The 24330-nt window shown below is 43.9% G+C and overlaps 1 protein-coding gene across 2 annotated transcripts in view; it reads left to right on the top strand.

Moving 5' to 3' along the window:
• GAS7 (growth arrest specific 7) overlaps positions 1–20707 on the top strand; it is an 80319-nt gene extending 59612 nt beyond the window's left edge. For both annotated transcript variants that reach the window (XM_041427375.1, XM_041427374.1), the window contains exons 8-14: positions 2105–2179; positions 4732–4810; positions 6309–6437; positions 8679–8802; positions 10461–10540; positions 11805–11903; positions 12593–20707. In XM_041427375.1, coding sequence (XP_041283309.1) covers positions 2105–2179; positions 4732–4810; positions 6309–6437; positions 8679–8802; positions 10461–10540; positions 11805–11903; positions 12593–12706 — 700 coding nt within the window. In that variant the 3' untranslated portion in view covers positions 12707–20707. The remainder of the gene's footprint in view (positions 1–2104; positions 2180–4731; positions 4811–6308; positions 6438–8678; positions 8803–10460; positions 10541–11804; positions 11904–12592) is intronic.
• The last annotated feature ends 3623 nt before the right edge of the window (positions 20708–24330 follow it).

Genomic DNA, 24330 nt, shown 5'->3' with positions numbered 1-24330 from the left:
GTCAGCAGACTGTTGCACCTTTGCCACAGAAAATGACTCAAAGGCATCCTAAAGACAAAATTCAGCAGGAATTAAGTTCATGATGAAAGCTGTGGACTAGAATTTTGGCTGGGAACTGAGCCCAAAGCAGTGAGCCTTGGCTCTGGGGAGAGACATTTGCACCTTTATTACTTTTGACCTGTTCTCTCTTTCCAGTCCACAGAAATTGTCACTTCTGAGACAAGGTTAGTCTCATCCTGAAGCAAGTCTTTAAAGTACCTTAGGTGAAATGTGCCTGGATAAACCCCTTTCATGGTGAGGTCCTGAGGCAGTGGAGCCTTTACTGCCTGTGTTTGTTGGTCTTGTTAGAGCAGGCTGGTTTTGGCCTCATGGCAGGGGGAATTAGAAGACCCCAGCTCCTGGGTGAGGTCTGCAGTACTGTGTCACACCAAGCTGGGTATCACCTTGAACTTCTGCTGCAGCCCAGTCAGCTGGATGGAGCATCCCAAGCAAAGGCTTTGCTGTGGAGCTGTCAGCTGTGGCACCCTGACCTGAGCTCCTGTGAGCATAACAGTGTGGCACTTCCCCTCCCAACCACCCACCAGGATATTTCAGCAGCCCAGAGCATCAGCTCCCTCTCAGCTGTCTCAGGGGACCCCTTTTAGCTCAGATGTGCCCCACTAAAGTGCATTTGCTCACCCAGCTCCTGCAAAGGGGCCTGCCAGGAATACCCCACCTTCTGAGGCTTTGTGGATGGACACTTCAGAGCAGGTTTTGCCCCTGCTCGTGCATAGTTGGCACAGAATCAGGAGTTTTTCTGCCTGGGGGCCACACAGCTCTCTCAGAAATGTTCTGTCGAGCGATCTGGGTTGAAAACCAGTGAACAGACAAGTGTTTGCTGTGCCTGGGAGCATGTGCACCTTGCAGTTGTTTCGCTGGCAGCAGCAGATGGTTTCAGGCAGGATGCCCATCACCTCTGCACCAGCAGCTGCTCATCCCTCCCTGCTGGGCTGTCAGCCCTGCCTTGTCCCCTCACTCCACAGCTCCTTGTCCTCCCTGCAGCCATTCCCACAGCAGCTGGGTGCCAACACCTTTCCTCCTCTGCTCCCTTGCAAGCTCAGCTCCTGTTCCTGGTGCTTCCACGTGGGTGAAGACCAGGACAGGGCAGTGAGTGGGGTGAGTGAGAGGAAGGGGTTGTACCAGTCATGTGCTGGTGACAGAAGCTCCTGCCACAACTCTGCTGTCATTGTCACCCATCACAGAGAGCAGGGAGCATTTGGTGTCCCTAAGAAAGGTGCACTTCTGTCACTGTGATACTTTCTGAAAAATCCCTTCGCCGGGATTTCTTCTCCTGGGAAGTTGAGAAGCCTCAGAGGAAAAGAAGAACAATATTATCTGATGCTTCTCCCTGTGTTTTGCTGCTCTGGAATGTGGCAAGTGCATCTTTGATTGGTTCCATGTGAATTGTTTTACTAAATGACCAATCCCAGTCCAGCTGTGTCAGACTCTCTGGTCTGTCACGGGTTTTTATTATTCATTCTTTTCTAGATTTCTGATGTATCCTTTCTCTCTATAGTTTAGCACAGTTTTAGCATAGCATTTTTAATATAAAAAATCAGCTTTCTAAGAAATATGGAGTCAGATTCATCTCTTCTCTCATCCTGGGACCCTTGCAAACATCACCAACACACTTCAGCCCCCCAAATCTCATTTGGGTTTTTCCTGGTTCGCTGCACTCCTTCATTTTTGCCTCAAGGATGTGCAGCCTCACATTTCATAGCAGACTGAACCACGTGCTCCTGGTTTTGCAGACAGCCCGTGCTGCACAGCAGAAACACTCTGTCCTTGTTACTTGCTCTCCAGAACTGTAGCTTCTTCAGCTAATTTTGTCTCACATGCCGTCCTGCATATAGCCCTGCTCTTGCCTCTGCATTTTTAGCATATGGGGGGAGAAGACGGCTCATCAAACCGGTGCTGCCAAGCCCTGGAGACTGAAAGGAAAATTCCTGTGGCAAAATCTGTTGAAATGCAGAGAATTTCTTCAAATTATGTGTGTGTGGGTTTCTGCCTTAAAGCTTACTTACTGCTGTCTTTTTATTTTCTCTCTGTGTGTATATGAGTGTAGGATAAAGATTGAGGAGGAATATGCTAAGAACCTGTCCAAACTGTCTCAGAATTCCTTGGCTGCTCAGGAAGAAGGGTAAGTGTGTCTCTGTGACTTTCGCAGAAGACGAATTTTAATATAAAAGGCATTTCTCCCACGCAGGTACAAGTAATTTTCCCCAGCTCTCTCCCTCTGAGCAGAGGTTTATTTAGATTAGCACCTTGGGCATGTTGGGGAAGATGGAATTGCTTCAGAGTTGTTTGTTTGGGAATTTTTTTTACGTTGTTAGTGAGAAGTTTTTTAGGAATATGTGTATAAAATGTTGCCTTTCCAAGCAGGTTTATGTGCTGTCCTTGTAGCCAGGACTGGTTCCTTCCAGGATTAGCATGTATGTGTACTAAACTACTTTGCAAATGGAAGAATATATAGAATATGTATATATATATACCACTGAGAGTAGCTGTGTAAGGTCATGCTGGTACAATCAGAGCAGCACAGACAAGAGGGAGGATAAAGCAGTCTCTTCTCATCAGGGTTCTGGCCCTTCACAAAAATCAGCAGACTGCTGCTTATTTCCAACATTTTCACACTTGGGAAGTTATTAAGAAGACATTAGGCAGTGCAGTTCAGCCTGAATTGCAGTTCAGTTAATGCAAAGGCACCACTCCTGAAGGACCAGAACTTGGTAGCTCTGTCTGTTTCACCACAAACCCTCTGAGCACTGAAGGCCAGAGCTGGAAATGACTGTCCTCACCTTTGGCACAGTGTTTTCCTGCCAGCACTGAAGCTGCACGAGGTGTTTTGCTCAGCTTCCAGGAGGCAAGGACAGAAATTGCAAGAGGATAACTGGGCTGTTAGTGCCCTGAGCACCTACAGTGGCAAAGTTTTTTGTCCTTCTCTCTCCCTGGGGCTGGATGCTCAGCTGATCCCAGCAAAGCTAAACCCGCTTTCTTCCACATCTTCCTTCCACTTGCTCCTACCCCCAATGGGAAAAGGAGGGAATGACTGAAGAAATGAAAGGGAAGGAAACAAAGTAGGTGAAAAGAGAGGGAATGAACCCTCAAGCCTGAGAAAAGTTGAAGTAGGGAGCTGGAAAGGACGTGGTGCAGTGCAAGGAGCTGAGAGCACTGGATCATCAGGTAACAGGGGTAGTGTCAGTGGCAGCTGGGCAGTGGGAAAGGACCTCAGGGAAGGAGGAATATTGGCAGCACTTTTGTAGGTGTATCTAAGTTATTTAGCTGATGAACACCGTATTTGAGGACTGGAGGCCTTGCAGCAGCATCAGAGGTGACAGATCATTAGTTTGAGATTGCAGGTGACAGGTGATTTTTCAGGCTATCAGGAAGAGTCAAATCTCATTATCCTTGAAAAGGGGATGGGGAAGAGACAGAAGGAGCCAGGAACTGTAAATCACTCAGCTTTATTCAGCCTTTGCAAAGTGGTGGAATAAACCATCAAACTTCCACTTAGGGGAAAAATAAGATGATGAGCAATTGTTGTATATGCATAGAGAACCATGCCAGGCCAACCTAAATTCCTTCAGTGATGGAGTAAGAGAGTAGGTCAAGCATCACAGCTCTTAATTTAGTATTGCTTTTTGTGATGGGAGATTCTCGTAGGCAGACAAGAGAAATGGTGGCCTAAATAAAGCTTTATGTGCACAAAACTAGGTAGGAAAAACCCACTGCTTACAGAAACTAAACTGCAGAAAGTAGCTGTGGAATGAGACCCCAAAGGGTTTGTCCTAAGTCCAGGGGGTTTTAAAATGTTTTTGTAATGAACAACCTATGGTAGAAGAAAGTATGGAATTACTGTATTCAGAGATGTGACAGAGCTAGGAGGGCTGCTATGTGTAATTTGAAGAAAAGGTTGCAATTCAGAATTCTTGTGTTAAAATTGAGAAATTAACTGACAAAAAAAATAAGATGCATTTTAATGAGGACAAAGCAGCGGGTTTTATACTTTCACAGGATGTGAGAGATACAGTTACATAACAGTTTGTGGGAGAAGGATCTGGCTATAGTGAATCACAAGCTTATTCATCAACAACTTCATGCTGTTGTCTAAAAAGGCAATCACATTGAAATATGTAGAAGAAAGAGTGTCTGATACAAAATAATCTGTTACCAGTTTAGCCCCTGGAGTTTTATTGTACTGGGGACAGTGTAGTTTTGGTTATGTGCTTTAAGAGGAGTCTGGGCTGTTGTAAAGGATCTGGAGGAGTCTGCCTCAGCTGCCACTGTCCTGGAAATAATCTGAAAGGAAAAGACAACGGAGAAATTTTCAAGTGCTGAAAAGCTTCTCTGAGGCTATTTACCTCTGAAGTAGGGTGTAAAATAGAAGAGGCAGGAAAACTGCATTGGTGGAAACCTTCTTGTGAGGATAAGATACTGAAGGGTCTGGCTTATGGAGGCTTTGATGCCTCTGTTAGTGGAGATTGTCATGAACTGGGTTTTCAAAGATCTGCAAACAATGCCAACATAATTCTGCCTTGGTCACAAAGGCTGGTTGTTTTCTCAGATTTCTATTACCCTTTTTCATGGTTTTGCTGATCAAGAGATGCTGCAAAGTGTTGTGCCAGATCTCCCTGACAGATCCCACAAGGAGAGGTGGGGAAGGGACTGATCATTGTCCTGCTCTTCCTTCAGCACACTGGGAGAAGCTTGGGCTCAGCTCAAGAAGAGTTTAGCTGATGAAGCAGAGGTTCATCTCAAATTTTCTTCTAAGGTAAATGGTTCTTTCTTTTCCAAAGATTTTTGCCCTGAATTGGTGGGCCTCTCCCTTCAGTGCATGTTAGTGGGGGAAATACACACGCATGTGATAAAAATTTAGAAGAATTAATAAGTTGGTGAACAAAATTACTGAAACTCTGTCCAAACTTCCTCCCAAAATCATTTTATTTAGTCTACTACTGAGTAAATTAAAACACACCTAGCTTTAATTTTTTGTAAAAAAGAAGTAAAACTAATTCTAGATGTTGTTCACCTGGGCTCTGTGTTCCGGCCAGTCAATTGAACTAGTGCTTGTACACTTCACTTCTAAAAGGAAGAAATGAAAAGCAATATTTGGCTTCTCAACAAGAATCTACTCCACCTGTCTGCAAGGAAGTGAACCAGAACTCTGGCTTTTTTTGTATTATTAGGCTTTCTCAAAAGTCTGCTGGGAACATCATGTTATTTTTGGGTTTATCTCAAGTGATGCCCAAGGAGATTTCTTTTACAAATTATGGTATTTATCTGGGTTTTTTCCACCACATGTGACATGCTGTTGAATCCTGTTGCATTCTGTTAACCTCTGTGGGTGTTCAAGTTCAATACAGTGGCAGGTATCTCAGCACAACAGCCATGTTCTGGGGGAAAATTATAGTTCTGCACCATTTGTAAGCATTTCAGCAGAGGTTACTCAGGCAACCAGCTGCTGCCTTGGTAACCCACTGCTCTGCCTTAAACTTCGACATCAGGGCTGTAATTAGTGAAATACTTTTTGCTCCCCATTGTCTTCCTGTATTGTTTTCCAAAAGGAAGAAATGCACCTTGGAATGATGTGTGTGTGTAGGCAGGCCAGGTTGAGAGGGGCTTTTCCATTATTTTACTTCTCCTTAAACTCTGCACAGAAGCTGCTGTACCATCCTCCAAATCTTTCCCACGGTTTGTGTGCAAATAACATGTGGATGTGGCACTTTAGGGGCAGGGTTTAGTGGTGGACCTGGCAGCCCTGGGTGTTGTATTTGCAGGGATGCCCCGTCGAGGGCAGGAATGATGAATCTGACTCCATGTTCTCAGAAGGCTAATTTATTACTTGATATTATATTAAAGATTACTATACTATTCTAAAGAATACAGAAAGGACACTTACAGAAGGCTAAAAAAATAATAATAATGAAAACTCGTGACTCCAGAGCCCTGACACAGCTTGGCCCTGACTGGCCAAAGAGCAGCTCACACCAGAACCCAATGAAACAATCTCCAAACACATTCCACAGGAGCAAAACAGAGGAGAAGCAAATGAGATAAGAATTGTTTTCCTTTTCTCTGAGACCTTTCAGCTTCCCAGGAGAAAAATCCTGGGTGAAGGCATTTTTTCAGAGAATGTGAATGCCACACCTGGGTTGACGATGGGACTTGATAATCTTGGAGGTTTTTTCCAGCTTAACGATTCTGTGGTTCTGTGAAGAGCCAGGAATTGCTGCCTGGCTCCTCATTTCTTCCTTTGTTTTCATTGCCAGCTCCAGAGCGAGGTGGAGAAACCCCTGCTGAACTTCAGAGAGAACTTCAAGAAGGACATGAAGAAGTGCGACCACCACATCGCGGACTTGCGGAAGCACCTGGCCAGCCGCTACACGGCCGTTGAAAAGGTGGGAGCAGGGAGCAGCCTGCAGGCTTTGGACACTGCTGCTTTGAGAAGAGCAGCTGCCCCATGCAGAGTTTCAGTTCTGTCACAGCTGTTCTTGCTGAGGGCTTTCACTGTTTATTGAAATTAGGGTGCTCCTGATCAGGGGGTGATTGGTATCTGACTCTGTTGAGTCAGAAGGCTGAACAATTGCTTTGTTAAACTGTATTATGTTACATTATACTATACTATATTAAAGAGATGCTATACTACAAAGAATACTAAAGAATACTAAAAGATACTAAAGAAAACTCATGCCTGTCGGAGACAGCCAGGACACAGCTTTGAGTGATTGGCCAGGGAAACAAAACAATCCTCAGCAGAATCCAATTGACAAATCACTTCAGGTAAACAATCTTCCTAACAAATTCTACATGTGCAAAACAACAGGAGCAGTAAGTAGAGATAAGAATTTTTTTCTCTTCTTCACTCTGTGCTTCTCCAGGAAAAAAATTCTGAGAGAGAGAATTATGTCTCTCTGTTCAGAGAATGTGAAGAAAAGCACAACTGTTAGCTGTGCTTTGCCCAGCCCCAGAAATAGTTTGGTGTTTAGCAGAGATCTGGGAAGTGGGGGGCAAACATCCTACTGCTGAAGTGGCTTTTTGGTTCATCCTCTCCTTGCCAGCTTGGGGCAATAAATTTGATGCAAATACTTCTTATTTGTGTGCATCTGTTGTCCTCAAAATGTAGAGCACCTTGCCTTAGAATGGCAGCAGGGTCAGGTCAGAGGCTCACCTGGCTCAGTGGCCAAAAGCAGCTGGACCCTGGCCTGGCAAATCACAAACCCCTCACAAGAAACATCCTCACTGAAAAAAACCCAAAGAGCAGCAGCAGCAGCCAGTAATGGGCTGATGTAACATAAACCAGGAGGTGGCTGAGGTTGTGGTGCAGGGAGTTAGACCCAAAAAATACGATCTCCCAGCAGCAGCTGGCAGAAATGGGGATGCTTATGCCTCAGCTGCCAAATTGTGTCCTCATGAGTTTGCTTTTGGGTGTAAATTGGAAAGGAAAATACCATTTCCAGTCATCCCCGAAGCTGTTTGTGCTTTCATTAAAGCTCAGCAGGAGTTCCCCAGGGACAGAACTATGGCAGGATACACGAGGTCGTTAGTCTGAGTGTCTGCAAGGAAGGCATTTTGCTGCAAAACACCAAGTTCTTCACACTCCTATCTGCAAAGCAACTCAGTAGCAATGTTGGGAAGAGTGAATTTAGAATAACCTTGGAAGAAGGGAAGAGCTGTGACTGCAGTGCCTGTGGAGCACTCAGCCCTCGCAGGTTGCTCTCCTGCAGCTCCCTCTCCAGACCTGCAGGACCCACCAGAGCCTCAGAGCTGCACGTGGAAAAAATTCCAGGAATGCTTCAGCAGAGCTGTAACATTTAGGCTGGTGTGACTGTAAAAAACTGCAAAGTTCTAAGAAAACTCAGTCATGCCAATTTAGTTTGAAACACTAGTACAGTATAAAGAACAAATGTGACATGTTTTATAACAAATCCCTGCAAAACAAGTGATTTTTATGTATTTGTCAGCCTGCATGTAGCAATGTTTATTTGTTAAGGTGCTCTACTAATTTACCTGTATAATATATATTTGTACTGATAAATCAGGTTTTAACAGCTTGAAGAACTTCTAAGTAAGGTAGTTCAAATCATCAGTTGTAAGCAGACCTCATGTTCTTGATTTCTACTGTTGGCATGAACCTGAATACGTTTTCCTGAATCAAGTTCCTATTGTTAGTGTGTGATAGTTGTACACTGAGTGCAGAACTTACTTAAAGAGAATTTTTTTAAGATACTTGAAATTATTTCAATGATCCAGATCCTAAGAAAAGTGAATGGAAGAGGTGTCTTGGTAATGATGTTGTTTAATACGTTTGAAAGAGGCTTTAGCTCTCTTTTCTTCCAGAAACAATGAGAAAGCTATTAAAAAACAGGAGAGCCTGGTGATGCCATTACTCCTTTGCCTTTCTAAGACTCTCTGAAGAGTTCAGATGCATTTGTGATTTGTTGGTGGTGACCCCTTTGTGGTCACAGGACACTTTTGTGAGCTCCACATGGTGTTGTAAGGACCTGAATCCCTGTTAGGACCCAGTTCCATGCAAAGTTGCTCCCTCCCTGCTGAAAACACTTGTGTGAAGGAGTCTGAGATGGCTGAAAGCAGCTCCCAGATCTTCTCTGTAACTTCTGACTCTTCCTCATTGCTCCAAGGCCCGGAAAGCCTTGACAGAGAGGCAGAAGGATCTGGAAATGAAAACACAGCAGCTAGAGGTGAAACTCAGCAACAAGACAGAAGAGGAAATCAAGAAGGCCAGACGGAAGTCCACCCAGGCAGGTGAGTGCCTGTGCTGTCAGCACCCAGCAAGAGCCAGGGGGAGTGCACCGTCCATGTGGTGCTTGGTTTTAATGTTGTAAAAACAAAGTCAAAGTGAGCCATGCTACAAATCTGTGTGATGTTAAATCCTCAGAAGAAACAAGGCTTGTTTTTCCAACCCAGATGTCACAAATCATTGATAATTGAGGTGAGAACAGCAAAAGTAGGGTGAGTTGTCTGTTTCTTGAAGGTGTCCTTAGATTGCTAAATGTTTGTGAACTTCCAAAGTCAGATTCAGACAAGCTTAGCTGAGGGTGTTTCTTCCATAAATCACAGTTCCTTCCTTGGTTCTTTCCTAAATCACACTCACCCACAACTTGGTGAGTGCCTATTACACTTACTGTCTTTTTCCTTGAAAGTGATGGTTTTTGGGTTTTTTCCCTCTGCTACTCTGTGACTAAAATAATTTCTCTTCTAGGAATACTGAGGATATAGTAGTGTGTGCTGTCCTGTACTGAGGATACAGCCAGTTGCTGTGACCTGTGCATGTTTTACAGAGGCTCAAGCCACATCTGCAGGATCCATCAGGAACTTTTTTGAGATCTGCAAAGCTGATACATGCAACTCAGTACCTTGGCTGAAAATAAGTTTTAGCTAGGCCTTCCATGTGTCATCTCTTCAGTGAGGGCTATTCCTTGGCAGAGTGGTCCTTCAGAGTTCTGAGGTTTTTAGAACTTCAGAATAGATGTCTGGGTTTTAAGGAGTCTGGGAAGAGTCCCTGGCAGTGTGACCATGTGTACAGGCAATCTTTGAGGAGAAAGAAAAGTTATGATTTAACAACAGGAGACTCTGTAAGAGATGTTCTTTATTCACCTGAAAATTCACAATTTCTCTTTGTTCCTTGGGTCCTTAGAAATTGTTTAAAATCAATTTTTACTGAACAAGCAAGGAAGAGCTGAAGATCAGAGAGTGAAAGAGAAATTGAGTCTCATTTAATGAACAAAGAGAATTTCCTAGCTGCCAAGCAGCAATTTTTGAGAATTTTGTTCCAAACTTGCCACCCACATTTCCCCCTCTGTCAGTGCAGAGTCCTGCAACAAAGAAAAAATGGAAAGAGCTGCAGCTTCTTGTGTTACTGCCCTGATCACAGGAGCTGGAGCCCAGCTGGAATTGGGCATCTCCAGAGGCTGGAGAATGCATGAGGGTGCAAATCAGCATCCTTCATCCAGCAGCTGGGGCCTGATGAATCCCTGCCCTTTGGGACAGAGACCCCTTCGACTGCAGTCTCACCTGCAGAGTGCTGCTCTGCAGTTCATAACTCACCATTGTTGATTTCCCATTTTAATTACTTCAGTTTTCAAATACAATTTCCCGTCTATTGCTTTTTTTTTTAATAGAATTACCTTGCCTTTTTTTATATTTCTGGACACTTTGTAAAATACTACTCTTAATGCTTATATTTTTCTTTCAAAATCTATTCCTTCTCACCCCAGTCACCTGCTTTTTTGCCATACTTCAAGTGCATGCATTTAGTTGAAATGTTGGTCTATGCAGCACAACTCCTCTGAGCTCCACCAGCATTCATCTTCAAATCCTTGGGGTCTACAAAACCTGACCTGCACTTTCTTTCTAAGCTCTGGCTGGGCAAGACTGATGTGTTGCTGTCTTTTCTCTTTCAGGGGATGACCTGATGCGCTGTGTGGATCTTTACAATCAAGCCCAGTCCAAGTGGTTTGAGGAGATGGTGACCACCACTCTGGTATGTAACATCTGAAACTGCCCTTGCAGGATTGTCATAGCCTACAGTATCCATCACTCACAGCTAGTTCAGTGCAAAGCAGTGGGGAAAATTGGGTGAGAAATCTCACATTGTTCATCCCATTCTCAGTCCTAAGGAAAACTCATCAGTAGGGGAAAGAAGAAATAATAGTTCCTTTGCAGAAAGCATTAAACCAGTTCAGGGCTGCTTAGGGGCCGGAACACTCAAATTGTCCTTAGGAAGGATGAAGAATGCACAAGAAAAACACGTGATAAATCACCGAATCCATTTATACATTCATGAATTTTTCTATTCCACAATTTCACAATTTTCTTTGAAGTCTCTCCAGAGCCATCTCTTCTGCAGACTTAACAGCTCCAGTTGTCTCAGCTTGGCTTGCTACAAGCTGCCTTGGAGCAACTCCATGGCCTCCTCTGGACTTAACCCAGAAGCTGCACATCCTTCTTGTGCTGCCAAGCCCAGAGCTGCCTGCAGTGTTCCAGGTGGGATCTCACCAGAGTCTCCCCTCAGGCCCCTCCAGACCCTTTTTTGTCTTTGTGGCCCTGCTTTGGACACTGTTAACAGCTTAATGCCTTTTTTTTTTATATTGTGATGCCCAAAACTGCACACAGTGCTCAGTGCATTCAGTCCAGAAGGACTAAATGCAGATTTTGGGGTATAATATCAGAATTCAGAAGAGGAGGGAGGCAGAAAATACCAGGAAGACAGACAGAAATCACCTGCCTTTCCAACTATAGTGTTGCTGGGTTCTGCTTACTGCTAGCTGAGCAAGGTGGGAGCTTGTCCCAGCTCATCATCTGGTGAACTGTGCTCTGACAGGTATCTGGTTGGAATGGGGGTGGTCTGAGCCATCCCCCCCAGTGTGATTTCTGCTGCCCCAGGGAATCACCATAACTTTCCTAGCTAGCAGTAAAGCACACAGAGCTTCTTGCAGGAAACAGATTCCCTCTTGCTTGCAGCATCTCTGAAGGCAGTAGCTCCACTCTCTGCCTTGGTTGTCTCAGTTTTGGAGCCTTTTGGAAAGGTTTGACCTTCTTTTCTGTTGCTAGGCTGAGATGACTGCTGTTGCTTGCTGTTTCTTATTCTTTGCAGAGCAGAGGAATGTGCAACCACAGAGCCCAGCTCCAAAGCATGACCCTGGGGCAGTATCGCACCTACTGGCAGCCTTTTGTCTATCCTCCTTTCTCTGGGCCTCCAAGCTAGGTTCCAGTAAAAATATGGACTTGTTTTTCTTCATGTCCAGGAGCTTGAGAGACTAGAAGTTGAAAGGGTGGAGATGATTCGGCAGCATCTGTGCCAGTACACACAGCTGCGGCACGAGACAGACATGTTCAACCAAAGTGTAAGTGTGCTTCTTGTTTGCTCTCTGTGCCCTTCACTGCCCTCCAGCTGAGCAGAATGCTCCCTCCTGACCTGCTCTGACTGGCTTTGGTCAAAGGATGTGGGGGAAGTGTCTGCAGGGAGCTTGTTAGTCTGCAGCAGTGCTGTGCTGCCTCCCTGCAGTCCAGGACTCTCTGATCGCCTTTCACACAGCTCTCTCCTGAGGGAGACACAACCATTTGGCCAGCATGAGCCATCATTAGCTCTCCCAGCATGATGCACTACTCCATGAGGTCTTTTGTGCAGGGAAGATGCTAAATTGTTTCACTGTTGGAAAAGGGAGTGTGTATATATTTTCCTTATTAAAAACTGGCAGTTTATCAAATATTAAAGCATGGGGGATGCACGCTGACTCAGTACAGTTGTGTTTGGTGTGAGGTGCAGGTTGCAGGACAGGAGTCAGAGGCTGCCTGGCTGCTGCCTGGCACAGGAAACCTGTCTCTGCTTCTTCATATTAAGTCTCCCTCTTCTCTGCTCAGCACAAGGCTGCACGTTCAGCCCTGTCTTGTCCATCCAGTCTCATGTACGTGCAGCTCTCACTTGTCTGCAGATGCAGTGTAGGCATGCCCACAGCTGCTCTGCATGTCAGAGCAATGACTCTCTGCTTGAAGTGTGCCCTTGACATTTGGATTCTTGTTTTCTTCATTTCAGACAGTAGAACTTGTGGATCAGTTGCTTCGGAAAGTGGATCCTGCCAAAGACAGGGAACTGTGGGTAAAAGAACACAAAACTGGAGATATCCGACCTGTGGACATGGAAATATAGACTGATCTGTGCTTGGATGTGATGAGTCCACTGAATTAAGCAGGCTAACGTTTGTTTTTAAGGGTCAGAAGAGCATAGGGAAAAGGTTGTTTCACTACCAGACAGACACCTTGTAATTTATGCCTGTATGGGCTATCTCTGTTCCATTTAGTCATTACAATGGTCCTCGTTGTGCTAAGCCTTAAGCACCAGACATTCCAGGGTGAAAAAAACAGATGTGTGCTTCCCACCTGAGGTTCCCAATTGCACGCAGCTTCCAGGAGAAATCTGCTTCCTGGCACAGAAAGTGCCCTGTTCTTCAGTGACTTTGTGCTCCACCCCTTGCATGACTATCTCTATACAGTATGTTAGAACAACCAGGCAGAGAGCCTCTGGCCAGCAAGGAGATAACTGAATATGATGCAGGAGGCAAGGAAGTCCTGATCATGAATCCCAGCTCTGTCACTGACTGCTCTCACAGCCATAGGCAAGTCAATTAACTTTCCTGGCTCCCCCATTTATAAAATCTGTGTATCCTGCAGCAATGTTGTGTGGATGCATTGCTTTCATATAACACTGTCTTTCACCATGGCAGTGAAGTGATGGCCCTTCTCCCAAAATCTATGGAGAAGATTCCTGTTCTTCCTGTTTTATACTCCCTCTCAGGGATACATAAACCCATTTTCATGATTTCTGTTGTCGGCCAGTCTTAGGTAAGTTTGAAAGTGTTACCATCACAATTTTTTATCAGGAAAGACTTGGTTGTACTATACCTACCTCATTAGCTGTCAGAGTGCCCTCAATGACAGAAGGAGGTCGTATCCCAAGGAATAAATTAGATGTTTAAAATCTTTCCTGCTCATGCAAGGTGTTTTTCCACAGAATCTCCTTAAAGACAGTCCTCTAATAGTTTACTTGGGATTCAGGTTTAAATTTCCTCTGTTGGTTTCTTCAGGTGAATATCACAGACTTTAGGTATTTTTAATTACTGGGTTTGTCCCATTAAATTTTGGCTTTTATCTTTTTGGAGCCTGATTTTCAAAGGTGCCATGAATATATGATGCTAGATTGCATTCAGTGTAGATGTAGGTGCCCAGCACTTCTGTACCATCTTGAGTTTTTTTCTGTTGCCCTTACTGCAAACCACCAAAAATTCAACACAGCTCTTGGCAAATAGTGTTACGTAGTTTGGAGACTGGTTTTGAAAAGGTATTTATTTTCTTCTGCTGTTATTTCTGATGGAATATTCAATGTTGCTGTTAATATATTTCTTTCAGCATTTCATACAATGCAAAGATTCTTCAGATTCTTGCTTTAGATCCAGGAGAAATCTTGATTCTCACCACTGTGGCCTTTATCAGTGTTTACTGTGGTCTTAGCTACAATATCCCAAACCACACTATTTCATTTGCTCCCCACTTCTGCTTCATTTTATCTCACTGCTACTGTCTTTTTCTCCCCAGCCTCAGAGCTGCATCCTTCTTTTGTTTACTGTTCCAGGTTTTTGTTCACCATCCTCCAAATGCTGGGACTAGATCATTGGGAGTCAATATTCCTCCTTACAAATACAAACTGAGACACAGAAAAGTCTTACCTGAAGCATGTTTGTAACATTGCTGCAGTGGTTATTTTTCTGGTTTATTATTTCTAAATTATTATTGCATTTTTCTGCTGGTTCCTTTTTTTCCAACCATCTCTTTACTAGTCCAGGTTCCTTCCTACTTTGCAAATGCCTTCACAGCCCACTCCTCTGCTGCTTCATTAACCTTGACAAACCTTCAGCATCCTTTGCACGCTGGCAGTTGGAGTGCCATGACTGCTGCATGCTCAGGATCACTGCTCCTGCTGGGGCACTTGGGAATTTGGACTCCAGTTTTATTCTTGGTGTAGGCAGAGCACGCTGTGGTGTGAGCCTCTCCCAAGTTCCTGCACAGAGCATTGCAGCACCAGCTGAAGTGTTTGGTTTGCCTGAGTGTCCTGAGCTTGGTGAGAGGCTCCCTGGGATCCTCTTCTCCTTCCTTCTGCCCTCAGGCAGGGCAGTTGGTGATCTCTCCTTTTCAGTTTCTGCTGATTCACTCTCTGTCTTACTCATTTTTGGCCATATCAGTGTGCACTTCTAACTCCTGCCTTGCACTTCAGAGGACAGGCACTTTTTTATTTTTTTAAGCCACAAGTGCAGGTTGAACTTTGAAAACTTCAGTGGCCAAAATAATGTGAACACATGAAAGCTCCATTTCAGGCTGCCCCCTGTTCTTGCCTGTAATTGTAATTTCAATTGTAAATTGAAATGAACAATCTTGACAATGCCTCAACACATTCTTGTTTTGTTTGCAAAACAAAGCTAGTTGTGCACTTTATACAGTATTCTCTTAATAAATACCTGAAATTAATTGTTAGAAATTACACTTTACTTTTCCTCTTTCTTTAAAGATGTTTTTTACTCTTTTGGACTGGAAACACTGTCCATTAGCACAGGTTTTTCTGGGAACTGTAATGTGTTGTGGTTCCTCTGCTAAGGTGTATTTATGCTGCTCTAAATTCTTAGTTGGGGGTTTGATGTTTTTGTTTATTTGGGGGGGTTTTGTGGTTATGTTTGTTTTGGGTTTTTTCTTACTTTTGGGTTTTTTTTCCAGACATATTTCCTGCTTCTAGTTCTTGGTCCATTTGAAGTGTTTCAGGGATGTGAGCTGCCCAGAACAGTGATTCTCTTGGTGGAGCCTGTGTCTCTTTTTCGCTTCAGTGACCAGAGGAGAGCACAGGTACCTGGCTGTTGATCATTCCCAGCCCCAGGAGACTCTGGGTTGTGCTCCACCACAGGTGAGATGCTTCACCCACAACACTTCCATCTGTGTTCAGTGCAAGTTTTGCTGTTGCCTGTAAAGAGTTTTCAGCTCATTTCTTTCAAAAGATGATATTCCCTCTTGCTGTGACCCTGCAGATCAGTGTTACCTTCTCATTCATTTCTCTTTCTGATGAATTTTGGACAGTGATGCCTTACAGGTCAGGGCTTGCTGGAGTTCCCTTGCTTCTAACAGCACCTTCAAAGAGGGTAGTGGCACATTTAAAGGAGAGCATGGGTTCCTGCTCTCACAGGTAACTTTGGTGGTTTCAGCATTGCTCTGTTTGTCTTCCACTGAGTTCCAAAAATGCAGTTGAGCCCAGTCTGTCTTCATGCTCATCTTAAGCAGCTGCTTCTCCAGAGCAAACTCAGTGTTTTAATAAAACTCCAGCATGTGTGGATGCTGCATGATGCTGCTGACTAATGGAATACCAAAGGAAGTCTCTCACTTCCAGGGCTGAGCTTAGGCATCACCTCACTTCAGCTGGCACCTCTCGTGCCTGGTGTGAGCTTTTGCTGGTTTAGGCACTGTGGGGATCAGATTGGCAGGGTTATCTGACATCTCTGCATGCTCTGAGGTCACAGAGAGGTCAGCTCTCAGCTAGCACTGTTTGCTTTCACTGCCAGAGGTGGAACAAGGGGGAATTTCCCTCTGGTCCTTAGCAGGTAGCTCTGCTTGCCCAGATCTGTTAAGCCAGCTATGTTTTGGGAGTGCTGCCACACCTGTGAGCTCCCTCTTGGTCCGAGCGATGCTGTCACACTCTTGTCCTGGGCTGGAGGGCTCTCTGGCATTTTCCCTTTCAGCCAGAGCCTTTTGGCCCTTCTCTGGCCTTCCTGAACTCCATGGCTTCAGATCAGTGCCAGAGCTGCTGAGGTGCTTTGCCAGCTGTGCCCTCAGCTGCCACACAGAATGAGAACTTTTTATTCACCATCCAGACCTTCCTGCCTGTGTCTTCAAGCACAGTTGAACATCTTTCTCTCTAAGGTATTCTTTCAGCTCATTTCCTGCCAGAACTCATTCTGGATCCAGTGCTGTTGGCTGATTCCTGTTGAAGTTTATGAGCTGAAAGCAGTGAGTATTTTTCCACATGGGCCAAATGCACTCTTCTCCCATTAGCAGCAAGATTCCAGTTTTTCTTGGAGCAGTATCCCAAAAAGGCCTAATTCTCAGTTTGCCAACCTGCTCCAGGTTCAGTCATGTCTGCCACTCACACTTGTTCATCACTTCTATGGGTTGGACATCTTTTGAAAGACTTTGGTTGCTCCCTTACAGGGACATTAGTTCATTATTGGACACTGGAATTGTAGAAGATACCTTTAATTTTTATTTTTTAAAATTTTAAAATACTGTAACAGCAGTGAAAATCATACAGAAATCTCTGTAATGTTTCTAGACTCCCTTTCTCCCTGTGCAGTCACTTCTGAGCTGCTGGGGGCAGCTGTGCTCCCCCTTATTGCACAGATAAACACTGAAATCACACTTCCTTGAGTGCCTGACAGGCAGCATGCAACCTTGTGCACTACTTCTTTTTCCCTTTATGCAGCTTTTTTTTTCTTTTAATTTTGCTTGGGTTAGGGTTTTTTTTTCTTTTGCCCTAACAGGAATTTTCTGTGAGGCATCCACAAGAAGCTTCTTTATGCTTGTAGCAGTTGTTGTTTCTCAGGCTTTGTTAGAACTTCCTAGAATTGTCCTTGTTTTTAATGTCAGTATTTAAATATTGGCTGCAATATAGAAATGGGCATTCTTCACCTATTCTTTGGAAGTGCTCAGCACTCAGAGATTTCTTGGAATACAGCAGGGAGCTAAGAGATAAGACTCTTTGAAAATCAGGCTAACAAACAGAAATGCACAAGCCTCTTTTTTCCTTACTTGTACTCAAGTACATGGATAAAGTAAATAATAAGAAATGAGAAATAATTAATGTGTAGCTGCTCTCTGTGCAGCTCCTGTAGTGTTTTTGTGTGGGGCTGCAGTCAGAACACACCTCTGGAGTCTGGACCCACAGGTCACCTACTGATGGAGCTGTAAAAGCCCAAATCCATAATTCAGTGACAAAGGGGCTCTGCCCATCCATTTCTTCATCACACACAGGGAGAGAAAGGGCACTGCTTACCCAGGTGGGTCCTTCACTACCAAGCACCTTAAGAAATCCAGACAAGCACTTTGAAGGTCCCCCTGGAATGAGTAGATGTGGCTTCTTGATGCGATTATTGGATGTTTCCTTCTGAACTGAAAGCAGATTTACTGTTTCACAGTATCTCCTGTGCTCTTGTCCTCTGGTGCAGCCTGCTCTGTCCGGTCCCAGCAGTGTCCTGAGGGCAGTCCTGCTCACCCTGACATTCCTCTCATTGGCAATTACATCTTCAAAAGGCAGTGTCAAAAAGGCAGTTTTCAAAATAATGAGCTTTTTCAGTTCACAGACCTCTCTGGAAAGCCTGCAGGCTTTTTGCTCCCCAGTGTGTGTTGAAATAGCAGAGTGGTGTGGCAGAGGTTGCTGAAGCACTGGCTCTGAGGAGTTGCTGCTGTGTGGACATTCCTGCCATCCTCTCCCAGGGATGGGGAACAGCCCACAGGCATCCTGTGTGCACCAGAGGAGCCTGCTGGTCTGATCTATCTTAACCAGGTGGGCAAGAATCACAGATAAATTCGGATTAAAGCAGACACACGGGGCAGGAGGATGGTTACCTCAGTGGCATCTCTCTCACACCCTGATGGGGACTGAGTAATGATGAGTAAGGAGCCCATCATTGTCCCAGTCCTGCTCAGCACCTGGAAATCAGTGCTGGGATGTGTCTGTTGCTGCTCCAGAGCTGTCCAGCTCACACCTGGTTGCACCCATGGGAGGCCAGCAGGTGCCAGTGCTGCCCTGGGGACCACAAGGGGCTCTGGCATTTGGCTGCCCCAGCTCAGGTGTGCTGAGCCTGCTGTGCTTCAGGAGCCTGGAGCACACAGCCCTGCTGAGGCACGGTGGGAATGAAGTCTTTCCTGGCAGCAAATCCTTGTCTTTTTCCTGAGAACACTGTTGTGGGAATAACACCCACTGCTTTGTCTTAAAATAGGTTTTATTCATACGAGTGGTGCATCTTTCAACTCTTTATTTTCCCCCTCTCTGTTGTTACTGTAGCCAGCCCTTCATCAGTGAAGTATAACAATTTTCAGGACCTTTAATTGTGAAATTTCATAGAAAATACCTGTTCTTTCAATGTCCTAACCAAACTTCATGCTTTTGAGAGTTTTAAGAGCTTTTTTGGACAGGTTATTTTGGGTTTTATTTTGGATTTTTTTAATCAGCCACCAGGTTTGGAAGTGTAATAACTTTTTTTTGTGCTAGCTGCAGTTTCTTTTTCCTTCCTGGATGTTTTTTTTCTGAAGGGACCAACACATAGCACAATGCAGCTTAAATTTCTAATCCCATGCATTCCTCAAGGCAGAAACCTTTGGTGCCTAATGATGCATCTGAGTCTAAGAACTGTATGTGGATAAAATCTTTCATAGACCAATAAAAAAAAAAATCTTAGATTAACCACATAATAATCACAGGAAAAAAAAACCACGTATAGATTTGAGACATTCAAATTTAATTCCCTCAACTTACATTAAGTTGAACTATTTCAGGTGTGTCATAAGAGACAAACTCAGTGGATATTCAGAACAAAAGCTGCTCTCTCCAGGTTCAGTGAGTGGACAGGACTATAATTTTGAATATATGCAGTCTTTTAGGGCTACTGATTTAACAAGTAACTGATTAATGGCTTGTGTCACAACCCTATTAAAATTCTGCTAGTAAATCCCCTTGAAGTGCCTCTTTAAATAGTATCTGCTACAATCATGTGAAAAATACAGAATTACCCTACAAATTGTCAAATCTCAGGAGCAGCCACTGTGCACAGATCTGTGCAGGATTCTCAGCCCCTTCCTTGCTCTGAACTGTGCACCCTTTTAGGACAGCCACATCTCCAGGAGTCCTGCCTTTGGCTCTGAGAATTTGCTGTCCAGCTCAGGCATTGTAAGTTCTCAATGCTGACAATGGAATAGAAAAAAATTAGACTTAAAAGCAACTGCATTGAAACTAATCTTTGGACCCATGCTTGGTCTCAGTAGAATAAGCAGGGAATTTTGCATAAAATTAGTATGCAGTGATAATTTTACATAAAAGAGTTGTTACACTTTATTGCATAAAATTAATAAATAATAATAATAAAGCCCACAAATTTATTTTTTACACAGCAGTTGCAGAGAAGAAATGTTCTGGTCCTGGAACTCAAAAGCTGAATGTGATTTCAGGGATCTCACATCTGGTAACAAAATAATCAAAGTCATGTTAATCCCAGAATTTGGCAATGGCTGACCTGAAATCCCTTTTTCCTTTGGAGTTTTTTGATTAAATGGCTGAGATTATCAGAATAGCCTAAGGAATTTGGATGTCCATACTCCTTTAGGTCAAAAACACTCTTTAGGGACAGCAGCCTCTATCCATTAGGAAAACAGCAGGTACTAGTGTTGGACAAAAATTCTTTCTTCTCCTTAGATGCTTCCCTTGTTTTCTGCAGCACAAGGCAGTGTGAGAATTCCTGGGAAGTTCTGCAGAAACTGTAGCAGCAGGGATTCACAGGCAGGCCAGATACCAGGCATACACTAAACCAGAGTTTTCTATCAAAATTAAGTTGCTTATTTGGTCCTTTTTGTGTAAGTTTTCCTAAATACTTCTAAATTTCTAGGAAAGTTGTCTTTTGCCAGTACTAATGACTTGTTTTTACAGATGCTTAACCAAAATTTTATAACTTCCCATAAATTTTGGCTGACTAGACCCTTTAAATAGTTTATTTATCACACAGCCTCTGTCTGGGTTACTAGTAAATCTTGGATCATTGTGGAAATTCTAGGATGGCTTTTGTTCCCTAAGGATAGATGAAGGAATCACTTACTGAACTTAAGTTGAATGAAGAAAAGATTTAAGGGGCAGATCTTCAGCTCAAATAAACTGGCAGGGTTCAGTGGAAGCTACTTGATGTCAGCTGTGGATCTTGTCCTTCAGTGTTGAAGGCATTTCCTATATGTAATTTTTCTGTCTTACTGTAAAACAATTTCATATGGTTAAACTGTATTTTCCTATATTGTTCTGCAAGTTTATATACACCATAGTGCTCATCTCATCTCCTGTAAAATAAACTGTACAGAGACACATTGAGCATGGAATTGTCTTTACCCAGTTGCTTTTTCTTCTCCCACTGCCCCAAATCTTGTGAGTGCAGTTTGATCAAAGACCCTGTGGGGTGCCACATGGACTTTATGATATTTATTCATTACTATTATATTTATTTATTACTATTATATTATGTTAAAGCAGCTTGAATTTGCAGCCACATCACTGGGGGTAATCTTTTTGTGCCTACCTTTTTGAGATCTTCACGTGCTATTCAGACACGTTTGGTTCCTACAGTTCTATTTTCAATTTTTATTTTTTTTTTTCTGGAAATCAGTTTAAGAAACACGTGTGGTTAAGTGGTTCTTGAAGCAGGCAAGCTGACCATGAGCAGCCTGAGAGCAGCTGCTATGGAATGGGTGTGTATTTTGTGTTTTAAGTGATCTGGAGCTCTTCCCCACCCAGTCAATCCTTTAGTTTCAAGCTTCACGTGCAGCTGGAAGCTCACTTGAAAACACTGCTGTGCCTTGTTAGTAATTTTTCTCCTTTTGATATTTCAGTTAATATGCATGCTGACAGGTTTTCTGACAAAGTCAAAATCAGGCCTGCCAAAATCCTGCCTAACCCAACAGCTGCCTATGAAAGGGGGCTCAGAGCAGCCAGGGGTCAAAGCTCTGCCCCCTTCCAGCAGGGTGTGACATCCATACAGCTCAGAAACCTCTGTGGAGATTCTTTCTGGGAATTTTTATGATTTTGAACTGATGTGAAACTGGTTTCTGCAACCCCCTGTGCTTGTGCATGGAGGTGGGAAGCGGTGGCAGAGGTGTGCACACTCCTCTCAGAAAGGAGAAGACACTGAAGGTTAAACATTGAAAAAGTTCCAGGTGGAAGCTCAGTTTTCACAGCAGTGCCTTTGCACCTTGTGCAGAGTTGCCTGAATCTGTTAAAATTCTCTCAGATTCTGGTGCATGGTGTAGAGCAGCTGATGAGTACCCTGCACACGCTGTGGCACATTCAGCTGCACCCTGACAGCAAAAAGCACTTCCTTGTGGAGGACTTTGACATGACCTGGAAACCCAAACTGGGGAGATGCTGAACAAGCCATTTGCTGTGCTGGTGTAGAGCCAGTGCCCAGCAAACCACCCCAGTTAGAGGACCAGAGCAGGTACTGGCAGTGGCAGGGTGTCAGCCTTGCAGTCTGCAATATTTCCATGCAGAGACCACAAGGTTCAGCACCATTCTGCACAGGAATGTCTGTGCTAGGCTTCTGCAGCCATAATAATTAAAAAATCAGCTTGGCTTCCACAATGTAATCAAGCCTTTGACTTGTCCATCCAAGAGGAGAAGCAGGAGATGACTGCACCTACAGATGTGTCAGGCCTGAACTTAAAGCAGTGCTCCTGGACCCACGGGCCAGCCCTAAGGCAGGTAAGTCCTGCTGGTGCTCCTGGGGACCTGGCAATGATCTGTTGGATCTGTCTTCATCTGTGTTGGCCGCTGGGCACACAGAGAGACAACTCTGCCTTGCAGGGCTTGGGATGGACAGACGGACAGCCTGCAGAAGGTCACAGATGTTCAAGGTATTTGCAGTGTTCATGGAAGGATTCACATATGGCCATTGCAATAGGAGTAGACATGGGTACAGTAGACATGGGTGAGTCAAAAAAGTTAAACTGACTCTGCGAGGTGGATGAGCTGAATATGTTTTTGAGCCTTCAGAAGTCAGTGTGAGCTGTGTTCTGCATGAGGCCCGTAGAAGTAAAGCTATGTGTAAAGTAGAAGTAAAGCTATGTGTAAAGTTAAAGCAGTTGGTTTAACTCAGATCTTGTAATCTTTCCTGGTCTGCTGCATTACCACCATTTCTGTCACATGGTTTCAAGGAATACAATGGCAATTTCTGAATTGATGGTCAGATGGCCCAGGGAATTCTATTTGCACAGCTTTGAACTAACCTCACACACAAGGGAAGTTTGAGCAGTCACAATCCTCTAGCTTGACTGGAACCACAAAAATACTCGTGTCATATTTCTTCCTTGGGGAAGTTACTGTCTCAGTCCTTATACAAATGAAAAAAATTACAAACATGCACTGGTGAAGTATTTATTGTAGGGACAAACAGTCCAACCTCAGTGGTCTGTGCTGCAGGCTGTTTGCACGTTGTTTTCACAAGTCCCTGAAAGCAGAGGATGAAAACCTTCAGCTCAGATTTGATTTTGACTTCCTGTTTTATCAAGTAGAAAACCAAACACTCAAGTCCCCAAAGCTACAGCTGAAGTTACAGTCTTTTTATTTACAGAGCAATGATTTTTTTTTTAATTTTTTTTAGACTTAGCAAATGTTTTAAGACTGTCATTTGTCTCTGGTTCTTTGCTCAAAGAGACTGGGGCTGTATTTTGTGTCAGCTGCTTGGATGTCTTTAAGCTGACTTCCACAGCTCTGCTCTCAGGCTTCAGGGGCTCTTCCCACTGCCTTTCCACTTTCTGCAAGTTTTGTAAAAGGGAGGAACCGTGGTGGAATGTGGAAATGTGGGGGGTTAAGTCCAGACACCCTTCTAGCACTGTTCACAGCTCTCAGGGATCTTCAGTTGGCTCACACCCTCATGAGAGTGGCTGCAAATCGTGTGCAGCTGTGCACAGTTAACAGCCTGGCTGCTGTGGTGCTTACAGACACCACGGGCAGATGTGTGCTCAGGGCCTCTCTGACCTTTGTTGCTTTGTGCTTTTCCTCTCTTGTTGAAACCAATTCATTTCTTACCTCTCAAGTCTGTGAGAAGTAAAACTCTGGATTAGTCCATGTAGCACCAGATCAGTCTGTTGTATTTGCAGGGATCCCCATGGCAGGAAGGAATGATGAATCTGACTCCATATTCTCAGAAGGCTAATTTATTATTTTAAGATACTATATTATATTAAAGAATACTAAACTAAACTGTACTAAAGAATACAGAAAGGATACTTACAGAATGCTAAAAAGATAATAATGAAAACTCATGACTCTCTCCAGAGCCCTGACACAGCTTGGCCCTGATTGGCCAAAGAGTGAAAACAATTCACACCAGAATCCAATGAAACAATCACCTGTGGATAAACAATCTCCAAACACATTCCAAAGAAGCACAACACAGGAGAAGCAAATCAGATAATTGTTTTCCTTTTTCTCTGAGGCTTCTCAGCTTCCTAGGAGAAAAATCCTGGGCAAAGGGATTTTTCCAGAAAATATGAATGTGACATTAGTCCATAAGCACCAGTTTCATAGGGAAGGGTGGGAGAAGAAAGCTTGGTCATGAATTTCATGGAATACATTGTGATTCAGCCCTAGATGATGCTTTGATCCTCTGCTCAGGATCTTCCCCAGCAGTATCAGTGCAGGAGTTAAACAGCACTTGGCAGATTTTTTGCCTCCCTACAGATAAACAGATGGACAGTTCAGTCAGTGATTGATAATTGATCTTCTGTGATACCTTTCTCAAATAAAGTCCAGTAAATCCACCCCTTCCCTTCCATGAAAGGCAAAGGAGAAAGGAAAAAGCTGAAGAATTCTTCCTAGTGCATTTTTGTTGGTTGTGTTCCTTTCCTTAGATCTTCTAGGTGGTGTTTTGCATCCTCTTTGCTGAGCCAATGTGATGCACAAGGAATCAGCCTTGGAGGGCTGGTATGTGGCAG

This window comes from Onychostruthus taczanowskii, unplaced genomic scaffold (assembly GCF_017590055.1).
Source record: "Onychostruthus taczanowskii isolate IOZ18803 unplaced genomic scaffold, ASM1759005v1 scaffold99, whole genome shotgun sequence".
Classification (NCBI taxonomy): domain Eukaryota; kingdom Metazoa; phylum Chordata; class Aves; order Passeriformes; family Passeridae; genus Onychostruthus; species Onychostruthus taczanowskii.
Note: the sequence above shows the minus strand (reverse complement) of the source record. Positions and strands in the feature narration are given on the sequence as shown.